Below are 19,888 nucleotides of genomic sequence, written 5' to 3'. Positions count from 1 at the left end.
CTGTTGAAAACAGAAAATTATTTTCAGTGAATGGGAAACAGAAATAGAAGGGGTTTACTTGAGATTCAAGTAGTGAACATAATTTTTTAAATAAGGGAATTTTACCACAATGAGGAAATTGTGTAAGCTTTCATATCTGAACATTTTTATAAGTGCACCACCGGAAAAATAATGAGCAACCATAGTAAGAATGAAGAACCTCCCACCGCCTTAGATCATAACAAATCATGGCCAGGACTGGGGAACCAGGGGCAGATTTGGGGATGGTGCGGGGTATTTGCAAGCAGAGTAGGGGGGGGGGGAGGCCTGTTGTGCAATGGGACATTATTCCATCTGCCCTTTTGTTTTAGTTGAATACCAGAGTGTTACAAGACATGCACGGCTCCAGCACTGTGACTCTTAACATGAATAAGGGTGACTGCCATGACTGTAACAACTACCATGGAATCTCCCTGCTGAGTACCACTGGGAAAGACTTTGCCTCAGATTACACTCACTCGCTGACAAGATCCCGAGTCACAACGTGGCTTTGGAGTTCAGAGGTAAAGAATTTCCTCACTGCACTGGCTGCAGGAGAAAGGCTGAGAGCAGAGACGCCTTCATGGACTTGGCGAAGGCATTTGAGCTCATCAGCTGTAAAAGACTTTTCACAACTAGATAGGGTGCCCACCTAAGCTCAACAAGATGACGGTGTCCTTCCATGAGAACATGCAGAGTAAGATACTGGCAGACCAACTCTGTGTTACAAAGATGTTTGCAAACATGACACAAAGGCTGGTAGGTCAACACCGCCCTGTGGGAGACTTGCAGAAGTAGTGCCTGGAGACAGTCAAGATGTGTATTCATGGCAGGGACCAGAGGAGGAATGACTGCCGGGAGGAGCGCAGAGAGAAGAAACCCTGGGGTGCAGATGCAGAAGCAGATGCACAACCAGATGCTCCAGTTGCAACAAAACATGTCTCTCCTGCATCAGTCTCTACAGCCACAACAGGTGCTGTAGCCTTCCAACAGTTCGATTTCACCCCCAAAGGCACACTCCTCAATTGTCTTCTGAGACAGACAGATGCCAACCAAAATGCCAACTGCCCAGGGTATTGGCCTGCTAGCCCCTCTCTAGTTCGTAAAGGTAAAGGTCCAGTCCATTAGGTCCAGTCGCAGACGACTCTGGGGTTGCAGCACTCATCTTGCTTTATTGGCCGAGGGAGCCGGCATACAGCTTCCGGGTCATGTGGCCAGCATGACTAAGCTGCTTCTGGCAAACCAGAGCAGTGCACGGAAATGCAGTTTACCTTCCCGCCAGAGCGATACCTATTTATCTACTTGCACTTTGCTTTCGAACTTCTAGGTTGGCAGTTCTTAGGTAGCCACAATTGAGGTGGTGTAACATACAGGTTAAAAGGCTGAGCTATAAATTTGGCCTTAAGCAAGGTGATGTCCCTCCCAATTGCCCGCCTCTGCTATAGGAGATAATGCTAACTTAGCTTGCAGGCTTGTTGCCAGCATGACAATATGCAAGACACTTTGAATACTTCAAAGTGCTACTATACAAATAACTATTGTCGACCTGCCCAGTTAGGCTAGAATTGTTGCAGAGCAGACCTGGGTATGCTATAAAGTGAAACCATGATGACTAGCAACCCATGCCTTTAATGCACCCAATATAAATACAAACACTTACCTTTTCACTTTCAGTATCAAGTGCAGAGGTTGCTTCATCCAGTAACAGAATTCTTGGCTGGCGGATGAGAGCACGAGCAATAGCTATGCGTTGCTTTTGACCCCCAGAGAGCTGAGTCCCTTTGTCACCTACAGGAGTGTTGTATTTCTATGTGCAAAAAATATAAATCCAATAAAGACAGGTTTATATTAGCATAATACTTCTAGCTACCTCAGTCCCATTAGATATACCAGCAACATAATAGGACTTCAGTTTTATTTTTTGTTGCTAGTTCTCCAACCAACATTTCCGAAGTGTGAGTGTGTATGTACATACATGCAGCAGGCTCGTCTTACGTTCTTATGCACTTACATCTGGTAAGCTATCAATGAAGGCATGGATGTTGGCTGCTTTGGCTACTTCAACGATCTCATCGAAGGACACCGTTCTGCTGTTATCTCCATACGCAATGTTCTCTGCAATAGTGCAGTCAAACAGGACCGGTTCTTGGGAGACAATTCCAATCTGGGATCGCAGCCACTGGACATTTAACTGTGTTGCACCGTTGCCATCCAGTAGCTGGAAAAAGAAGACTTGGTCAGTTTTATGAAGCAGGGTACTGTTAACGAACATTTTTGTTACGCATAGTGCGCACTTAACAAGTTGTTTAAAAGTATTGTCTGATGTTTCAAGCACTATTCCAATTCATTTTGATAACGTATGAAAACTAGAGAGTTTAGGTAAGACTTAGGCTGCAGTCCTAACCATGTCTGCTCATTCAGGTAAGCAGGATTATACAGCCTTTGAACCAGGAAAGCCATGGTTTAAATATCATCATGTCATGGAATACACCAGGTGGCATTAGGTCAGCGATTAGGGAACCTTTGGCTCTTCAGATACTGTTAAACTGCATCATCCCTGACCATTGACCATGTTGCTTGGGCCTGATGGGAGTTGTCCTACAATCTCGGGGGTGGGGTGGGGGACACAGGTTACAACCCCACCTAAAGCAAATCATTCTCTCTGGGTCCAACGACAAGTGACATGAGAGTTCCAAGCAGGGTTGAAACTGCTTTTTGCAGTACCGGCTGCAGCCTGGAGGAGGAGCAGAGAGACTGAGGAGCCATAGCAGAGTAGAGGGGACTGCCTAGATCCAGAGAGCTGCCTGCAGGGCCTGCTTTTTGTAACAGAAAAAAATATGTCAATCCAAAAACGAAAACAGGTAGGCAGAACATCTGTCTAAAAAATGCCAGCGGTATGCCCCGCGGAGGACCTTAAGGTCCACAAATGACAACATTTTAGAGGTCCCAAGTCGCAAGGTGGTTAGATTGGTCTCAACTACGGCCAGGGCCTTTTCAGTACTGGCCCTGACTTGGTGGAACACTCTGTCACAAGAGACTAGGGCCCTGCGGGACTTGACATCTTTCTGCAGGGCCTGCAAGACAGAGCTGTTCTGCCTGGCCTTTGGTTTGGACTCAGTCTGACCCTTAATATTTCCCTCCCCTTATGGTTTTGATCTATGGGCTACTTTTAAAATGAGGCTGCATTTTAAAATGCATTTTAACCTGTATTTTAAATTGGTTTCCCCCTCCATTATGTTTTTACTGTAATTTTACTGGTGTTAGCCACCCTGAACCCAGCTCTGGCTGGGGAGGGCAGGGTATAAATAAAATTTATTATTTATTATTATTATTATTTATTATCATCATCATCATCATACATTTAGAGCACCTTGCAGTGTGTTAATGCATTAGAAATATTTCACAGATAGGTCACATACACACCATACATTTTAAAACACTCATATCACTTTAACAGTCATAGCTTCCTCAAACAATCCTGTGAACCGTAGTTTACTCCCTCACCGAGTTACAATTCCCAGCACCCTTCACAAACTACAGTTCTCATGTACTTCCAATGTTTGGTTTGTATGCAGCCTCAAACTTTGCCCCATTTTGCAATTGAGAAGGTGCATCCCTGGTATGAAATGGATGAGGACGATTGTTACATAATATATTCTGCGTTCAAATTGTGCGGAAAACCCAGCCGAGTAATTTACCACTTCTCCACTGAGGGGGTCGTAGAATCTTTCGAGCAACTGGACCAGAGTGCTCTTTCCACAGCCGCTGCTTCCTACGAGAGCCAAGGTCTGCCCCTTGTCTACTGCCACACTCAGTCCTTGGAGTACCGAGACATCAGGCCGGGTAGGATAGTTGAAGGCTACTTGCTTAAATGCGACATTGCCGCCAAAGTCGTCCTAGAATGATAATAAACAAGACCTGCCTGTTACAGGGGGAAATGGCCAAGCTATTCCATGTTAGCACCTAGTGGACTGGAAATGCCATTCATAGCTGGATGAAGGGGTGGAACTGAGGCGGACACAGAGGAATTTGCAACATCCCCTTGATGTTTTGAGAAAGTACAGCTCCATCTCTGCATCTCGCACGGTTTTGAAAATTGGAAATCTGAGTGTTTTATAGGAGTAGTTGGGATTGAGGGCTGAAGATGGGTGGCTGAAGGACAAGTACGGTATGGGAACTGTGCTTTTAAACTAAATGATATAAGTTTATTGTTCTCACTAAAGGCCATGACAAACCCATAGTACCAATAAAAAAATACAGCTCATACATCTATAACTTCCAAGACGTAAAAGAGAAGTTACCAGAGAACCAACTAACTCAAATCCAGCTTAATTTCAGATTATACCTCTGAATCATCTTACTCATGTTTCCTGATTACTTTTTTAAATTATTTTTTTGCAGCCAGTGCATAAGGGACCACTCTGTGTGTGTGTTACAAAGCTATTATAGTCACTCAAAAGAAATCGGACCATTTCTGCCTGGGTGTATTTGCTTGCTTGTGTGAACAAATGTTCCAGAAAGTGATCTCTTGGGTCTCTATATAAGGGGCAGGCTAACAGACAATGAGTGACGTCTCCCCCCTGCAGTTGACTACAAATACGAAGTCTGTATATGGCACTTTGTTGTAGCGGCCATCCAAGACTACAGTGGGCATCGCTTGGAGTATGGTATAGATTCACAAGCTTGTGGACAAGGGTGGCTTAGACACTGTTGATTCATCCATCAGTAACCTCATGATTAGACGACTGTAATGCACTGGGTTGGTCCATAATGTTGTGGCTTAGGTTGTTGAGCAGAGCACCTGGAGGTACATCTATTGCACCTGTGCTGTGGGAACTACACTAGCTGTCAATCAGCTACCAGGCCATGTCCAAGGTATTGTTCTTACCATATAAAGTTCTGAATCAATGTAGACCAGGCTACCTGAAAGATGGCCTGTACTGGCAGAGACCAGTAAGATCACCTAGATCATCTGGGGAAATGGTACCACACCCTACAAAATATAATTGGGCAATGACCCGAGAACAGGCGTTTTTTTGCTATAACCCCGTACTGCAAAATGCCCCTCCCTCTGCCATGCACGAAGCATCAACCATCAGTTGTTTCAGGCATCTTATAAAGGCTTAATTTTTTGCCCAGGCTTTCCTTGAGTCTTAAGAATGGACCCTGATTTATGTGAATGAATTTCCTGAATTTCTGTCATATTTACTTTTATATGGTTTTATATTGTTGCTTCATTGGCATCAGGTTGTATTTTCATTTTAATGGATACTGTTGCTATATCATACATAGTGGACCCCGCTCAGAGATTTTTGAAATGTTGTGTGGTTTAGAAGTGCTTTTAAATCAATCCATCAATAAAATACAGTAACTGACTCAGCACTGAAGGCTCCTATGTCTCCAGCATGCCCATTAAAAACTGCATCTAAGCTTGGACCGTGAACAAAGCCCCTATATATAATTTAAACAGAGAAGGACGGTGGGAATGTGTTAAGACTACATCAATAGGAAGAAAATGGCACAAATTCAAATTCTCTGGATCCATCAATGAATTGCTCATAAGCTTCAAATCCAGAAGGCAACAAACTCAAGTGCTGAAACTTTTTCTGTGTTTTGTTGGAAGGTAATATAAAAATGCCCAGGGATCAACTTACAGGCTTGTGTCCTTCAACACTGTAACTGTCTATTAATGGTACAGTCTCAAACAGCTGGAACATGTGAGCGGCAGATATCTTCGCTTTGGCATAGTCTGGTGTAAATGAAGCTGTCTGTCCTAGCGCCATGGCACCAAAGACAATGCATGAGAATACCCTAGAAGTGCAAACAATTTTTAAAAATAAAATAATAATAATAATAGTTTTAAAATTTTACCCTGCTTCCATTTTTGTAATGCATTTATTCTGATCTCTCTGATGAAGGTAACATGCAACAAGGGGAACAAGACTTTGTCCCTTTACCAATGCACTTGTCCTAGGTTCAAATATTGGCACTTCCCATTAGAAGACGTAGATAGCAGGTGATGTGAAAGTCCTCTGCCTAAGACCCCAGGGAGTCTTTGCAAGTCAAAATAGACAATTTTACACTAGATTAGGTGCCTAACCCATGACCCTCTAGATGATGCGAGATTACAAATCGTCCCAGACTGTTGGCCATGATGGCTGGGGCTGATGGGAGTTGGAGTCCAACAATCTAAAGGTCCACAGGTTGGCGACCCCTGGCCTAACGGGCCAGTAATCTGGCATACATATGTAAAACCCAGCATGTGGACCTCCAAAGAAACCATTAATTCCCATATTGGCTTTGGGGTACAGAGTATGCATTTCAGGTTCAGGGCCATTGGATTTTAAGTGCATAGAGCCCACATGTGAACACCCAACAGGCCAGTTTTGTCTGGGGTCAAGGGGCAGCAGGGAGGCGTGAGTTCTCCTCCATCAATTGCGTAGCTTCAATTTAGGAAATAGATCCAGCCTGATCCAGCCCATATAGCAGCTGACAAAGCAACCTCAAGGCCTCGTAAAATGCAGGAAAATCCACACCTATATTACTGCTGATTTCATGATAATTTGTTTCTTTTAAACCCCAATAAAAAAAAAAAGAAAAGCAGCAGAGATCTTACAAGAAAACGTTCTTAGCATCCATGTATCTCCCTTCCACAAGGAAGGCACCAAATTGAAAACAAGCGGCGTAGGTGAAGTACATTATGCCTTGGGAAACGCCATAAGTTAGTCCGTGGATATGCGCTTTCTTTAAGGAATTCCTGTAACAAGAGATGAAGGATATTTTGCTTATTTGTGTGTTGATTCACACATTATGGCCGTCTCAATATAAAACATGGGAAGCTCTGTATGAGATGCAACAGCCCTATAATATGAAGAAGAAGAGAAGAGTTTGGATTTGATATCCCGCTTTATCACTACCCGAAGGAGTCTCAAAGCGGCTAACAATCTCCTTTCCCTTCCTCCCCCACAACAAACACTCTGTGAGGTGAGTGGGGCTGAGAGACTTCAGAGAACTGTGAGTAGCCCAAGGTCACCCAGCAGCTGCATGTGGAGGAGCAGGGAATCGAACCCGGTTCACCAGATTACGAGTCCACTGCTCTTAACCACTACACCATGCTGGATCTCTTATGAAAGAGTCATAAGGCCACCTAGATGATATCCCTGCTGCAGTGCAACCACCTACCTGCCGCTCACATTTCCCACAGATCACATCATTGGTTGCTGCTGGAAGGGAAGGCAGGAATATGGACAGCACTGGCATGGAAATATAGGTAAGTTGTCCTTGATACTATGGATTTGAAGGGTAGCTATGAGTTCAATATAACCTGTAAATCTTGCCCAGGACTCTGAAATTTAGCTCTGGATGTTTGCCAGTCTCAGAACTAATGACACCAGTGGTGGGGAACCTTTTTCTGGGTTCTCGGCAAATTTCCAGAGACCATATGCCAGTGAAGGTAAAGCAGTAAATGTATACCGTTTTCTTCCTATAGTATTATCAGATTCAAGGACACCTTGCAGCCAGGCAAGGCTGCATCAGAGGCAAAACATGACCAGTGAGAGGTGTGGCTTGCAGAGAGAAGGTGTAGCCTCAGAGAGTTCCAAGGGCCAGACAGAGAGGTCTGGAGGGCCACTCTTAAAAGCCATTCATCCAGAGTAGCAGAGGTTTTCTTTTTTTTCATTTGAAACTTAAAGCTATGCAAGCAGCAGTCAAGAAGTGAATTAGTAGTTCAGTATCTTATAAATAAAATATAAATAAAACAATGATTTGAATAAGATTTTAACAATATATAATTATTTGGTCAAATGGCAGTTCAGATCCTGCGATTGTCTAAATTTTCTTTGTAACAGATATCCAAAAAGTCTTCGTTCCAAGGCACAACCAGAAGCTCTAAAATGCATCTGCCTTAGGAAGACCGTATCCAGTGGCGTAGCGTGGGTTGTCAGCACCCGGGGCAAGGCAAGTAATTTGCGCCCCCTAACCTGTGGATTTGCGCCCCCTAACCCTAACCCCCAGATGTTGCGCCCGGTGCGCCCGCCCCCCCCCTGCACCCCCCACGCTACGCCACTGACCGTATCTCCAAAAACCGTACAAGACCTGAGTAGGTTCTATACAATTTGACGAGATTGCTCATAACTCTGAGAGCAGTTTCGGCAACCCTTCCCTCGCACCAAATGGGCAGCTCTATTTCTCAAGAGTAGCACCTGAGAGGCAACGGCAAGACTGCTTGGCCACCACTTGAACAAGCCACAAGAAGGAACTCATGACAAAACATTTCGGATTGGATCCAGGCTGAGTCATACTTAGAGAAGAGTGAATGAGCTCTTAGGCATGACTAAGACTGCAACCCCAACCCATTTTGCTTGGAAGTAAGCCCCACCATATTCAACAGGGCTCACTTCCGAGAAGGCATGGTTAGGACTGCAGTGTAAGTCTGGCTCAAACTTGAGAAGTAATTGTCCTGAGAATTAAGAAGTTGGATCCAGACTTAACAGCAACATCCTAAGCCATGTCATTTCAAGAGCTGATCAAAACGTTCACTGCCTGTTACCTGTATGGTCCTTGAAGACTGTCTCCATACTTTTGTTCAAATTTTTTTTCCTGAGTAAGGGAAACAACCGTTCGGATATTCCCTATTGCTTCTGTTGCAATCTGTAATAGAGAGAAACACACTGGCTAGCGGGAAAGCAACAAGTTTCCCCAAGTATGACTTTCTTGAGGAAAGAGCTATAAAGAGCAAAACACCAGCGCACTCTTACAGTGTGGCTCTCCACTGATTCTAAAGTGCTCCAGGCTGATCTTCAAGGAGCAGTTAAAGGCACCAGTGCATAATTGTTTCCAAGAACCAGTCACAGCCCAGCAAGTCTACTATAGCGGGACTTCTTCTCTTTGCTCAAAATGGCACTCTGATCCCACATTAAAGCACCTGCAGAAGGAGGGGATATGGAAAGTGCAGGATCCTCTCCCTTTCCCTCTGCCTCTTCTTTGGTTTTCAGTCTCATGAAGGTGAGACACCATCCTCTTGTTTCTCAGCACCCCTGTTTTGGTTCTAATTCTGGTGGCACTCAACCAGCTGTGTTTGCTGTCAGAGGGAACGGTTCAGCAGAGACTTACCTTCCCTGCACCTTCAAGTTCCTTCTTATCTTTCCTGGCATGTCCAGTCAACATTCTCATTTCAATGAGTCCTCCAATGGCAACGAGTGGCACAACAGCCAAGATGACAAGGGTCAGCTGCCAGCCATACACCAATGATATAATTATTCCTGTCCCGAGGTTAGCAATGTTTTGGGCAAGCATACCTAGCCTGGCCCCTGTAGCCTGAATGAAGGAGGGGGAAACAAAATGTATTAATTTTTTTTGGGGGGGGGCATGTTCCTGATAGCTGAACATCTCTCTGTGGCCTTTGGAGTACAACGCCTCCCAGAGTTTGTGAACATGCTAGTAGGACAAGGCAGAACAGTACAACAGGTTTTTTCCCTTTGTATTTGAGAAGAATGGAACAGAGGGAGAATGTAGGGCAAATTGCTGCACACTTACTGAAGATGAAGCATCTTTGGGTACAGAAAGTCGTTCTGGCAATCTGATGCAAGGTTAGCATATTTGCTGCCCACTGTCTCCAAAATAGTCTGTATATTTGTAACAAAACCTTGAGCCACACACTGTATCTCAGACTAACCTACCTCACAGGGCTTTTGGGAAGATAAAATGGCGGGTGGGAGGGTGGGAAACCATGTATGCTGCCCTGAGCTTCTTGGAGAAAGGATATAAATGGAGTAAATAAGTTAAGTAAATATTACAGAAACCCCATAGTGTCTCTCATTCAAAGGCTTCATCATACCCTTCAGCGCTGCCTCTGAAACTATGCATTGCTCTGCGAAGGGCTAAGGAAGCATGTGGCAAAAATTTTGTTTCCGAAACTTTGACCTAGAAGCAAGAGGTGAATGGAGAAACTTGGTAGAAGCTGGTTTCTCTAAATCAGCGGTGGAAAACCTAGGAACCTCCATATGTTGTTAAATTACACCTCCCATCATCTTTGATCACTAGTCATGCTGGCTGGAGCCATGGAGGTTGAAGCGAGAAGAGGAATACTCCGACGAGAGTGAGATTCAGGCTACGTCCTTGTTGGGGGAAGAGAACTGCCAGTCACTTACTCATCACCCTTCCTTATTCATCTGGAGGACACAGTCCTGCTATCCTTCTCTAACTCAGAGAATGTCTCCCTGCAATACTATTAGGTATATCCTCAATCACAGAGAGTTTTCTGTAGCTGCCTTAGGAAAAGAAAGCTTCCGCCAGAAGCGCCACTTTGGAGCTGTCCAGGGTATCTTCTCGTATTGTTCCCCTGCTTCCCTCGAGAGCTTTGCTAGAACTGGACAGCCCACCCAACTCTAAGTCAAATTCAACGTCTCAGAAGTGATGCCTATGTCCAGGGTTTCTGCAAAACTACTTCACAGTTATTGATAAACTTTCCAACTGCGCAAGAACCCAACCAAGTTGCCTTTGAGCGCAGCCTATTTAAGCCTCTCGCTTTAGTCATCTCTTGTTGGGAGTGTCTTTGAAATACACAACTGGAAATGACTAAAATATGGTTTAGTGCCACGTACAAACTTAGTTAGCATGTGGAACTCAGGCGTGAGAGTTGCGCTGGATAGCCTACAACACAACTACGTAGAATCATCAAGAGAATGAGAATTGGGGGGAGGGTACAGATGAGTAGTACTTACACCTTTTACTTCGGAAGCATCAAGAGCAAGTCTTGTAGTCAACGCTCCAGTATTGTTTTTAGGGTCATCAAACCAAGCAATGTCCTAGAAATACACAATACATTTTAAGGTACCAACACAATCCTGGCTACAATAGCATTGCAAATCCAGTTTTTGCTGTTCAGATTCTGGAGGGCAAGATATTTTAAAATATATTTAATTAGGGTCATTATTCATTTGTAGAGTTGTAGCATTGCACCTAGTAACTAATTCCTAAAACCCAGAGAAGTCAACAGATTTCTCCCCCCCCTCCGCCCCCCGCATCTAAATAGACAGATTGGGTCAATCACGCTCTTGTGGTTTCTGAGCTCAGAGGTTTCCAAACATGTTGGCTGAGAGTAAAACAACTAATTAAGGGTTTGTATGAGTAATTGCTTTCTTTGAACATCAGATCTCCATGCCATATAGACTTCTTAGTTTTGACACTTTCAAATGCAAGTTACCACTGAAGAAAGTTGCTGTTCAAGGAACACAACTCAACCCCCTCCCAGGTGAAAGGAACTACTTGGGTGATTTTCTTGGATGTGGGCTGTAGATCAGGTGTGGGGAACCTTTTTGCCCTCCAGATGTTGCTGAACTACAACTCCCATTATCCCTGGCCATATTACCAGGGCTGATGCGAACTGCAGCTCAGCGACACCCGAAGGGCCACATATGTCCCAAACTTGCCGTGGATGATTGGCTTATTGCAATGTTGGAAGGGGTGGTGGCACAGTTCAATATTGCAACCCATTTATTGGGCTAGCTGATTTCAGTTTTTATCCTGCGCTAGCTCAATAAAGCAAACAAATCTCTCCCTTAGAATACCTGTCTAAGCATTGCTTGGAATCCCATGTAGCGAAGCTTCAGTGTAAGGATCTCTCCAGCTCTGCCAAAGGTGAAACCCTGAAAGAGAAGGTTTGCTGCATAATTGGATGCTGCCGGTTTTGATATTCTTTTTTGTATCTTTATTTTATACCTTATTATGATTTAATAATAATACAACAACAACAACAACAACATTTGTGGCCCGCCCATCTGACTGGGTTGCCCCAGCCACTCTGGGCAGCTTACAGCATATATAAAAACATAGACATTTTTAATTTGGTTGTGTCCTTTTGGATGTTTTACTGTTTATGACTACTTTTGTTATGTTTGCAATTACATATTTTTTCATGTTGTAAGCCACCTTGAGCATGGTTTTAACAATGGAAAGGTGGCATACAAATAACATTATGTATGTATGTATGTATGTATGTATGTATGCAAACCAGAGGAGTATAAGCAACTTAGCTACTTTGCATTCCGTATGAGAACTGTTATGTACTGAAGTTCTCACCCTGGGCCAGCAGGGGGATACTGTAGATAGTTATGCAAATGAAGGATCGAAAGTGATGTTCAGTGATTGGATAGTTTGTATGCAAATGAAGGATCGAAAGTGACGTTCAGTGATTGGCTAGTTACAGAGAATGGTTACTGTTGCATTCTAGTGGAGCTCTATATAAGCAGGCTGACTGAGCTCCTCAGTTCAGTTCTGTTCCAGCTTACAAATAAAGAGCTGCTTTGGAAGAATTGCTGTGTCGTCTGATATGTTAGCCCCCAACTTAACAAGAACAATAAGGCATTGGGAGAAAACACTCATCTTGCCAGAGGGATCAACAGGTTTGGTGTTTAGCTCCTTCCACACTTCAGTCTCTACTTCTCTGATCTTGATCTAAGTTCCTGAATAGGCTGCAATGGGGCACTAGGCTGCAAAATTCTCCAAGCGTGCCATTTGCCGAAACTACTGGAGCCGTATGGCTCAAGTGGATATTGCTTTCTTATAACAGGAAGGAAATCACAACTATGTATAGTATGGGCAGAATAATTCAAAATAAGTTGTACTGGCATGACAGCCAAGCACAATGTTTTCCAAAAGCAAAATATCTATTTTCTTTGAGCCACACAAGCACTGCATCAGTCTATGATAATACTACAAGAATGTTTTTCCAGTACTGAATTTGAGATTCAAGACTCAAACTACTGGCTCTTGCTGGAAATGCCAGAAGTATGCCATGACAAGTATATGGGCCTTATTCTGTAGTTAGAAGAACTGTTCTGTATTCAGGGTCTAAATAGAATTTATAGGATATATGATGAAGCTCTCAGGCCAATGTATTAAGATCAAGGCTTCTGACATTAATAACTTGTTTTGTTATCCGATATGTTTATGATGTAATCATGGGTATTTTGATGGAAAGCTTATGCTGGGCACACCTAAAACATTGTTGCATTCAAACATTTTGCCTTATTTGCAGTTTTGCAATTTCAACAGCAAATCAATATTCTGCACATCTGTCAATTCAAATTTGCTACAGTGATCCTTGTGAATTTGAAATATGTCTGATATAGTTCTGTACACAAAGGAACTATATAATCCTCTAGAATTAAATACACTATGTTGGTCCATCTTCAAAAATTAATCTAAATTCTTTGGATTAAAAGTAATGTCACTTCTTCAAAACAAAAACAAACAATAGTTCTGTGAGTTTCTGAATACTTTCAGAATCTGGCCAGAAACAGTAAGAACAAAGCAAATGCAACTTACCTGAAGGAAAAATGTTACAAAGGATATACCCCCAAGTGATAAGAATAGCAATGAATACATATTGCTCTTTTCTCGTACTATGACTGGATCAGTCAGTGTAAAAATCTATGGAACAATAATCTCAGTGTTAATTTTCTTTCATTAACTTATCTCTAAATACTTCACCTTGCTTACTTGTACTGAAACTCATTCTCTTAAGTATAAAATGTGCAATATAAAAAGTAAAATAATATATATCTCTAAACAGATGAATTACTGCTTATCAGTTATTAATTAGCTCATACATATCAATAACCCTAAAAACAATGTTCTGGGTAGATATTGCTCACTTAGATTTTCTTTGCGTTGTGCTGCAATGTTTCTCCTGAGGCTATATAATAGTACAAGAGAGACATATATTGAAAATATGTAACTAAAAAATACATCAATTCTTGCTCCCAGAAGGAAGTTTCCTGTTACTGGCTGCAGCCCAGAGGGCCACTGGAGGAACTGTATATTTGTGTCTTCCAAGTCTGCATTTACCATTGTTATTAGACTCTATAATAGTAGTCATGCGCAAAGAGTGGCAAGCCACTTTCAAAACATGGGCAGTTAAGAGCAGGTTCCAATGATAATCAAGAAACTGAGTTCATTTTGAGTGAGAAGGCCAATTCAGAGCTTGCCTAAATAAATGAGGAAACATTTGGTCTGAAGGCAGTTTAACACACACATTTTGGGTACACTGACTTGCGGGGGTGGCTGTTAGGGCCAAAAGGCAGTTTGGAAATATTTTTATGAATAGCTTCAAAAAGGTAGGAGCAATCATCTGCTCAGTAATACAGGAGTACAGTGGACACTCAGGTTGTGAACGTGATCCGTGAAAGAGGCACATTCGCAACCCGCAGCATTTGCATCCCTCCGCGGTGTGTCTGCGCATGCGCGGGTTGCAATTTGGCGCTTCTGTGCATGCGCAAAGTGCAATTCCAGACTGGATTATTGTAACTCGCTCTACGTGGGGCTGCCCTTGAGACTGACCCAGAAACTCCAGCGGGTGCAGAATGCCGCAGCGAGACTCCTTACAGGGTCTTCGCTGCAAGATCACATTCATCCAGTGCTATACCAGCTGTACTGGCTCCCGGTGAAGTACAGGATCAGGTTTAAGGTGCTGCTTTTAACCTTCAAAGCCCTATACGGCCTAGGACCCTCGTACCTGCGGGACCGCCTCTCCTGGTATGCCCCACAGAGGAACTTATGGTCTTTAAATAAAAACATCCTGAAGGTCCCAGGCCACAGAGAGGTTAGGCTGGCCTCAACTAGAGCCAGGGCTTTTTCGGCTGCGGCTCCAATCTGGTGGAACGCTCTGTTGCAAGAGACTAGGGCCCTGCAGGACTTGACATCTTTCTGCAGGGCCTGCAAGACAGAGCTGTTCCACCAGGCCTTTGGCCAGGGCACAGCCTGACTCCCTCCTTTGGCAATCTTTACAAAACTTTAGTTTATGGTTGCCATCAATTTTGATTTTAATTAATTTTTATAATGTTTTATAATGTTGAACTATTTTAGTGTTGTTAGCCGCCCTGAGCCCGGCTTCGGCTGGGGAGGGCGGGATATAAATAAAATTTATTATTATTATTATTATTATTATTATTATTATTATTTTAGCACTTCTGTTCATGTGCAACCGGCAAAACCTGGAAGTAACACGTTCTGGTGCTTCCGGGTTTCGATGCATGCGTAACCTGAAAAAACGCAACCTGAAGCGCCTGTAACCCGAGGTATGACTGTATTATGAAAATCTCCATGGGGACATTGAAGTGCCTAAGAGCAAGCACTATGTATTGCATTCTGTGAAAGTAATCCCCAACTGAGAATGGGAAAATCTTTCGGGTTTCGTTTCTCCCAGTTTTTGATTCCTCCAATCTTATTTTCAGTTATCCACATTTCCACGTAATTTTGTGGGTGTTGGGGTTTTTTTAAGTCCTCATGAAAAATCATCAGCATTTTAGTGTGAATTTCCCCTAATAAGCCCACATCTGTATACAGTTTTGCCTAATAAACTCATTTCACAGACATGTGCATTTTTAGGCACACCTTATCCTAGCAAATGCATTTTTGCACACATTACTTGGCTGCAATGTTGCATTCCAAATTTCGGAGATGTGTGAATTTCAAAGGATGGTTGCATTTCAGTCCTTGTGTTGTTTCCGAAACTGCAAATCAGGCAGCTTTCCTTTAAATATGAACTGAATTGAAATTAACCCTCATCCATACCATCAACTAACATTCACCTACATTCTGCTATAGAAGAACTGCCCCCTAATCTTCCCTCTACACAGATCCGCGTTTCTCAGTGCAAATTCTCTCTTGAAGGCTCAATTCTGGCCTGAATGTTTTCTACATTTAAATGTAGTTTTGGAATGGATGTCAGAGACAGAACTTACTATATACTCACCCCTATGATTTCAGAGAATATGACTGAAAACGCAGGCTGCAACGCTCCATTGATGATTGCAGAAAATGTTCCCACCAAAAAGTAAGGCCATTCAGACGCGTTCAACTTCATGATCTTCAGAAATGAAACTGAGGGCAAATTTTCATTCTAGAACACAGGAGAATGTTTTATGCAGTGCTCTCTGCCCTTTTCTGGCCTCCATTCATAAACTCTCTATACTTGTTGCTTTTCTTTTTACAGGAAATATGGTGTTGATCTAGAAAACGCCCATAGTTCTGTTTGCTCCCTGTAGACCTTTGTCTATTTCAATTACCACAGTCTCTCCAGGGTACTGGGCAGAGCTAATTCTTGTCACCTATTCTTAACCTGCATATTAGACTTTCTGTACACAAAACCTGTACCACTGGATTACGACCCTTCCCTTAAATGAAGAGAAATCAACTGGTGGACCCAAAGTGGCTCTAGAAAGACTTTGTGATGGGTCTTCACTAAGGAAAGTCTCGAAAAAGGAGAGAGGAAGATCTTTTAACTGAGAGCGGTTACACATTTTGCATTATGTTTGCTGCATGTGTTTCCTTCAACAAATTTGTAAAGTGTGAACCGCAGGCACATATCCTTCAACATCCAGGCTCAGACTTTGGGGATCCCCCCACTCTTATGGAGGGGAGAAACTACTGGGGATGCAGTAAGGTAGGAGACAAGCCCTGAAAACCAAAGGGGTCATCAGAGCAAGAGCCTGCATAGAGGAACATATAAGAAAAGCAGGAGAAAATAAGATCAGCCAGGAACAGGAAGATGCAGACCTGAAAACAAGTCTTGGGACATGTCTTGGTGTACAAAGGGAAAGGGAAAGGTCCATTAGGTCCAATTGCGGACGACTCTGGGGTTGCGCGCTCATCTCGCTCTATAGGCCGAGGGAGCTGGCGTTTGTCCACAGACAGCTTCCAGGTCATGTGCCAGCATGACTAAGCTGCTTCTGGCGAACCAGAGCAGCGCACAGAAACGCCATTTACCTTCCCGCCGGAGTGGTACCTATTTATCTACTTGCACTTGACGTGCTTTCAAACTGCTAGGTGGGCAGGAGCTGGGACCGAGTAACGGGAGCTCACCCTGTCGCAGGGATTCGAACCGCCAACCTTCTGATCGGCAAGCCCTAGGCTCTGTGGTTCAGACTTTGGTGTACACACAAAGCACAATTAACACTGTTGCAATTTAAAGCCGAGACACTTACAGGCTGAACAGTTTGGACCTCAAGGTCTTTGTCCTGCTCTTCTGGCCTTTTCAAGCTCTTGCGGGTCGAACGCCGTCGCACTCCATTTGCAAAGAAGTCTTTTAATGCCTCTTTTGACATGCCTTTTCCGTCAATGAGCTCATTTTCATCTGAATGAACCTCAGTTTCAATTGACTGAAATAAGAGAGCAGAAGTTTTGAAAGAGATTTGGATTTCAAAATGCTGGTGTGAAATGTTTATAGAATTACTGTATTTTCCTGTGTATAAGACTAGGTTTCCCCAGTGGCGTAGCGTGGGGGTGCAGGGGGGACCGGCCGCACCGGGTGCAACATCTGGGGGTTATGGTTAGGGGGTGCAAATCCACGGGTTAAGGGGCGCAAATCCACGGGTTAGGGGGCGCAAATTACTTGCCTTGCCCCGGGTGCTGACAACCCACGCTACGCCACTGGGTTTCCCCCCCTAAAAATAATATCAAAAATTAGGGGGCATCTTATACACGGATAGTGCCAAGGGTGGACTGCCTATTGGTTGTTGCCGCAAAAATAGGGGGCATCTTGTACATGGGGGTGTCTTATAAACGGAAAAATACGGTATATACATTGAACTGAGAACAATAAAAACTGCATATATTAAACAACTCTGAGGACCCTTAACAGGCTACAGCTCCCAGAATTCTTTGCAGGGAGCCACAACAGTTGCTAGGACTGTTCATATAGGAAAAGAGGTTGCATTGCAGCGTCGGTTCCCAAAGGACTTGATGGAGTTGGGCCACAGGGACGAATAGGAACAGAACGCAGTTCAAGAGGACTTATATGCCAACGTGACAAAGGGGGGAAAGGAAAAGAAATGAACCAGTACCTGCATATTAACAAGTTTGAAATAAACTCCTTTCTTTGCCATGAGCTCATTATGTGTCCCTTGCTCTGTGATGGAGCCATCTTCAAAAGCAGCTATGAGGTCTGCATTGCGGACTGTAGACAACCGATGAGCGATTACAATAGTTGTGCGCCCTTCCCTTGCCTAAAGAGACGTATTCAGATTCAGTTAACATTGGCCTATGTTCACAAGTCTTTGCATCACATTTTACAGCTTTCATTAACTTGGCAAAGGAACATAAGAAGCTGTCTTACACAGAGACATTAATCCATCAAGGGCAGCCTGGTCTATACTTGCTGGCCTGTAGCTCTCTCAGATGCTCTGCTATTGAGCTTTGGGCCTTGCTCAAAATTACAAAGAAAAAGCAGTCAGAATGCAGCAGGCACACCAACTCAATATTTGTTTGAGGGGGGTCCAGCCCCCCACCCCAATATTGAGGGGGTCCGGTGCACCTGCACTGGCCTGTGCAGTGTCGGGAGACGTGTGAGATCAAGCGATGCACACAAGACAACACACACACACCAGCCCCCTCCCCCAATCTTGGAGGGAACCTGGTGCCACTGGTACATAGACGGACTAGCATCTGGAAGCTTTCTACCCCAGTACCGTCTATCCCAGGGAATGCAGCCTTAGAGCCACGCAGGCATTGTCCTAATTTCATACGAGTAGCAAGTGGGGAATGCAAAGATGGGAAAGTATGTTTAGGGAGGGAAGTGGCAGAAAAATGCTGAGAGATGAAAGGGGAGCCAGCACCACCCACTTTTGGCCCCATTCACCACCCACTTTTGACCCCATTCACCAACACTATGCAGTCCTCAAAAGATCAGCTCTGTGGGGATGAGACGCTTGGCAGGAAAAAGGCTTCTGCACCGTTTGGTAGTGACTCTTCAGGGTTCCAGGCAGGAGTCATTCCCAGCCCCAGAGGATGGAATCCAGCACCTTTTGTATCACCGAGCTTTGATTCTTCAGTTTCTAAGGATCTCTCACACAGTCATCATGGCTTAGTTCTGCCCTCTTCCCGGTTTATTAGCAGAAGAAAGGTACTCTGCACACACTCAGATGCACCACCTATTGCGTTTAAAACCACTTGCGCCAAACTCTTCCAGTGCACAAATATATTTTTATCTTTATTTGACCTCAACAGGAACTCAGCAAGAGAGCAACTGATCAGCCCAAGTACAGGCAGAGAGTGGCACACCCAGGAATAGAGCTGAAATTGGATCTTCCACAAGGTAATTCAGTAACGCACTGCATGACATTGAACTGATTTGACCTGAAGCCTTTTCTGGTTCTGGTCCAGAAAGAGGTGAAAGGATGGTTAGCTGTGCCTAGCCAGCTTTCAAAGTCTTTTTTCTTTTTTTTAGCGTACTATTTAGCACACATTACTTTTGTGCTAAAACCTTTTGGCGTCTGGTTATCCTGCTCATTAATCTTTAATTTGAGTTAACATTCCTCACAGCCAGGAACAATCCATAGAAACCCCGGGAAGGTAACTAATTAACCAGATATTGCACCAGCGCTTCCCATCCCTATCTCACAAGCCCACAGTCCCCCTTTAGCTTTCAACACCAGAAACAAAAGCAGGTACAGAGGCTTTTTGGAACCGACTCCTGGGCTTCTCTGCAATTCCTATAGGGATCTGTCAGTATTGATTACAACACACCTGCTCTGTTTTGGGATGGTGACCAATCCATCCTTCAAAACAATCAATATTCTCGATTTCACTTTCAAGTGAGGCATGCTTTAATTGCCTCTCCTAAACTGAAATATGCATACAGAAGACAACCAGATCCTTATAAGCAGCTCCCTTTTAAAACAACGCTGTATCTGTTTTTGAAATGCATTTAAGCATATTTGCTGGCATCTGTATAGAGAGGCATCTTTGCTGGTGTGAGGAAGACCCCTCCATTCTGTCAATTCCCTCCTCCAACTTCAGTCCCCTGCTGTAACTCATCACAGGCTCTTCATGGAGGTCCCCTGACCTTCAGGTAGGGCTGGACAAAGGCAGA

The 19,888-nt window shown here is 43.8% G+C and overlaps 1 protein-coding gene across 11 annotated transcripts in view; it reads right to left on the bottom strand.

Moving 5' to 3' along the window:
- ABCB1 (ATP binding cassette subfamily B member 1) overlaps window positions 1-19,888 on the bottom strand; it is a 62,935-nt gene that overhangs the window by 1,955 nt on the left and 41,092 nt on the right. For all 11 annotated transcript variants that reach the window (XM_083405721.1, XM_083405723.1, XM_083405718.1 and 8 more), the window contains 13 exons: window positions 17,862-18,023; window positions 17,004-17,177; window positions 15,773-15,919; window positions 13,345-13,449; window positions 11,586-11,663; window positions 10,740-10,823; window positions 9,130-9,333; window positions 8,567-8,667; window positions 6,635-6,775; window positions 5,673-5,829; window positions 3,717-3,914; window positions 2,030-2,236; window positions 1,679-1,825 (listed from right to left, as the gene is read on the bottom strand). In XM_083405721.1, the coding sequence (XP_083261847.1) occupies window positions 1,679-1,825; window positions 2,030-2,236; window positions 3,717-3,914; window positions 5,673-5,829; window positions 6,635-6,775; window positions 8,567-8,667; window positions 9,130-9,333; window positions 10,740-10,823; window positions 11,586-11,663; window positions 13,345-13,449; window positions 15,773-15,919; window positions 17,004-17,177; window positions 17,862-18,023 (1,905 nt within the window). The remainder of the gene's footprint in view (window positions 1-1,678; window positions 1,826-2,029; window positions 2,237-3,716; window positions 3,915-5,672; window positions 5,830-6,634; window positions 6,776-8,566; window positions 8,668-9,129; window positions 9,334-10,739; window positions 10,824-11,585; window positions 11,664-13,344; window positions 13,450-15,772; window positions 15,920-17,003; window positions 17,178-17,861; window positions 18,024-19,888) is intronic.

This window comes from Podarcis tiliguerta (genome assembly GCF_965153285.1).
Source record: "Podarcis tiliguerta genome assembly, chromosome: 12".
NCBI classification, from domain to species: Eukaryota; Metazoa; Chordata; class Lepidosauria; order Squamata; family Lacertidae; genus Podarcis; species Podarcis tiliguerta.
Note: the sequence above shows the minus strand (reverse complement) of the source record. Positions and strands in the feature narration are given on the sequence as shown.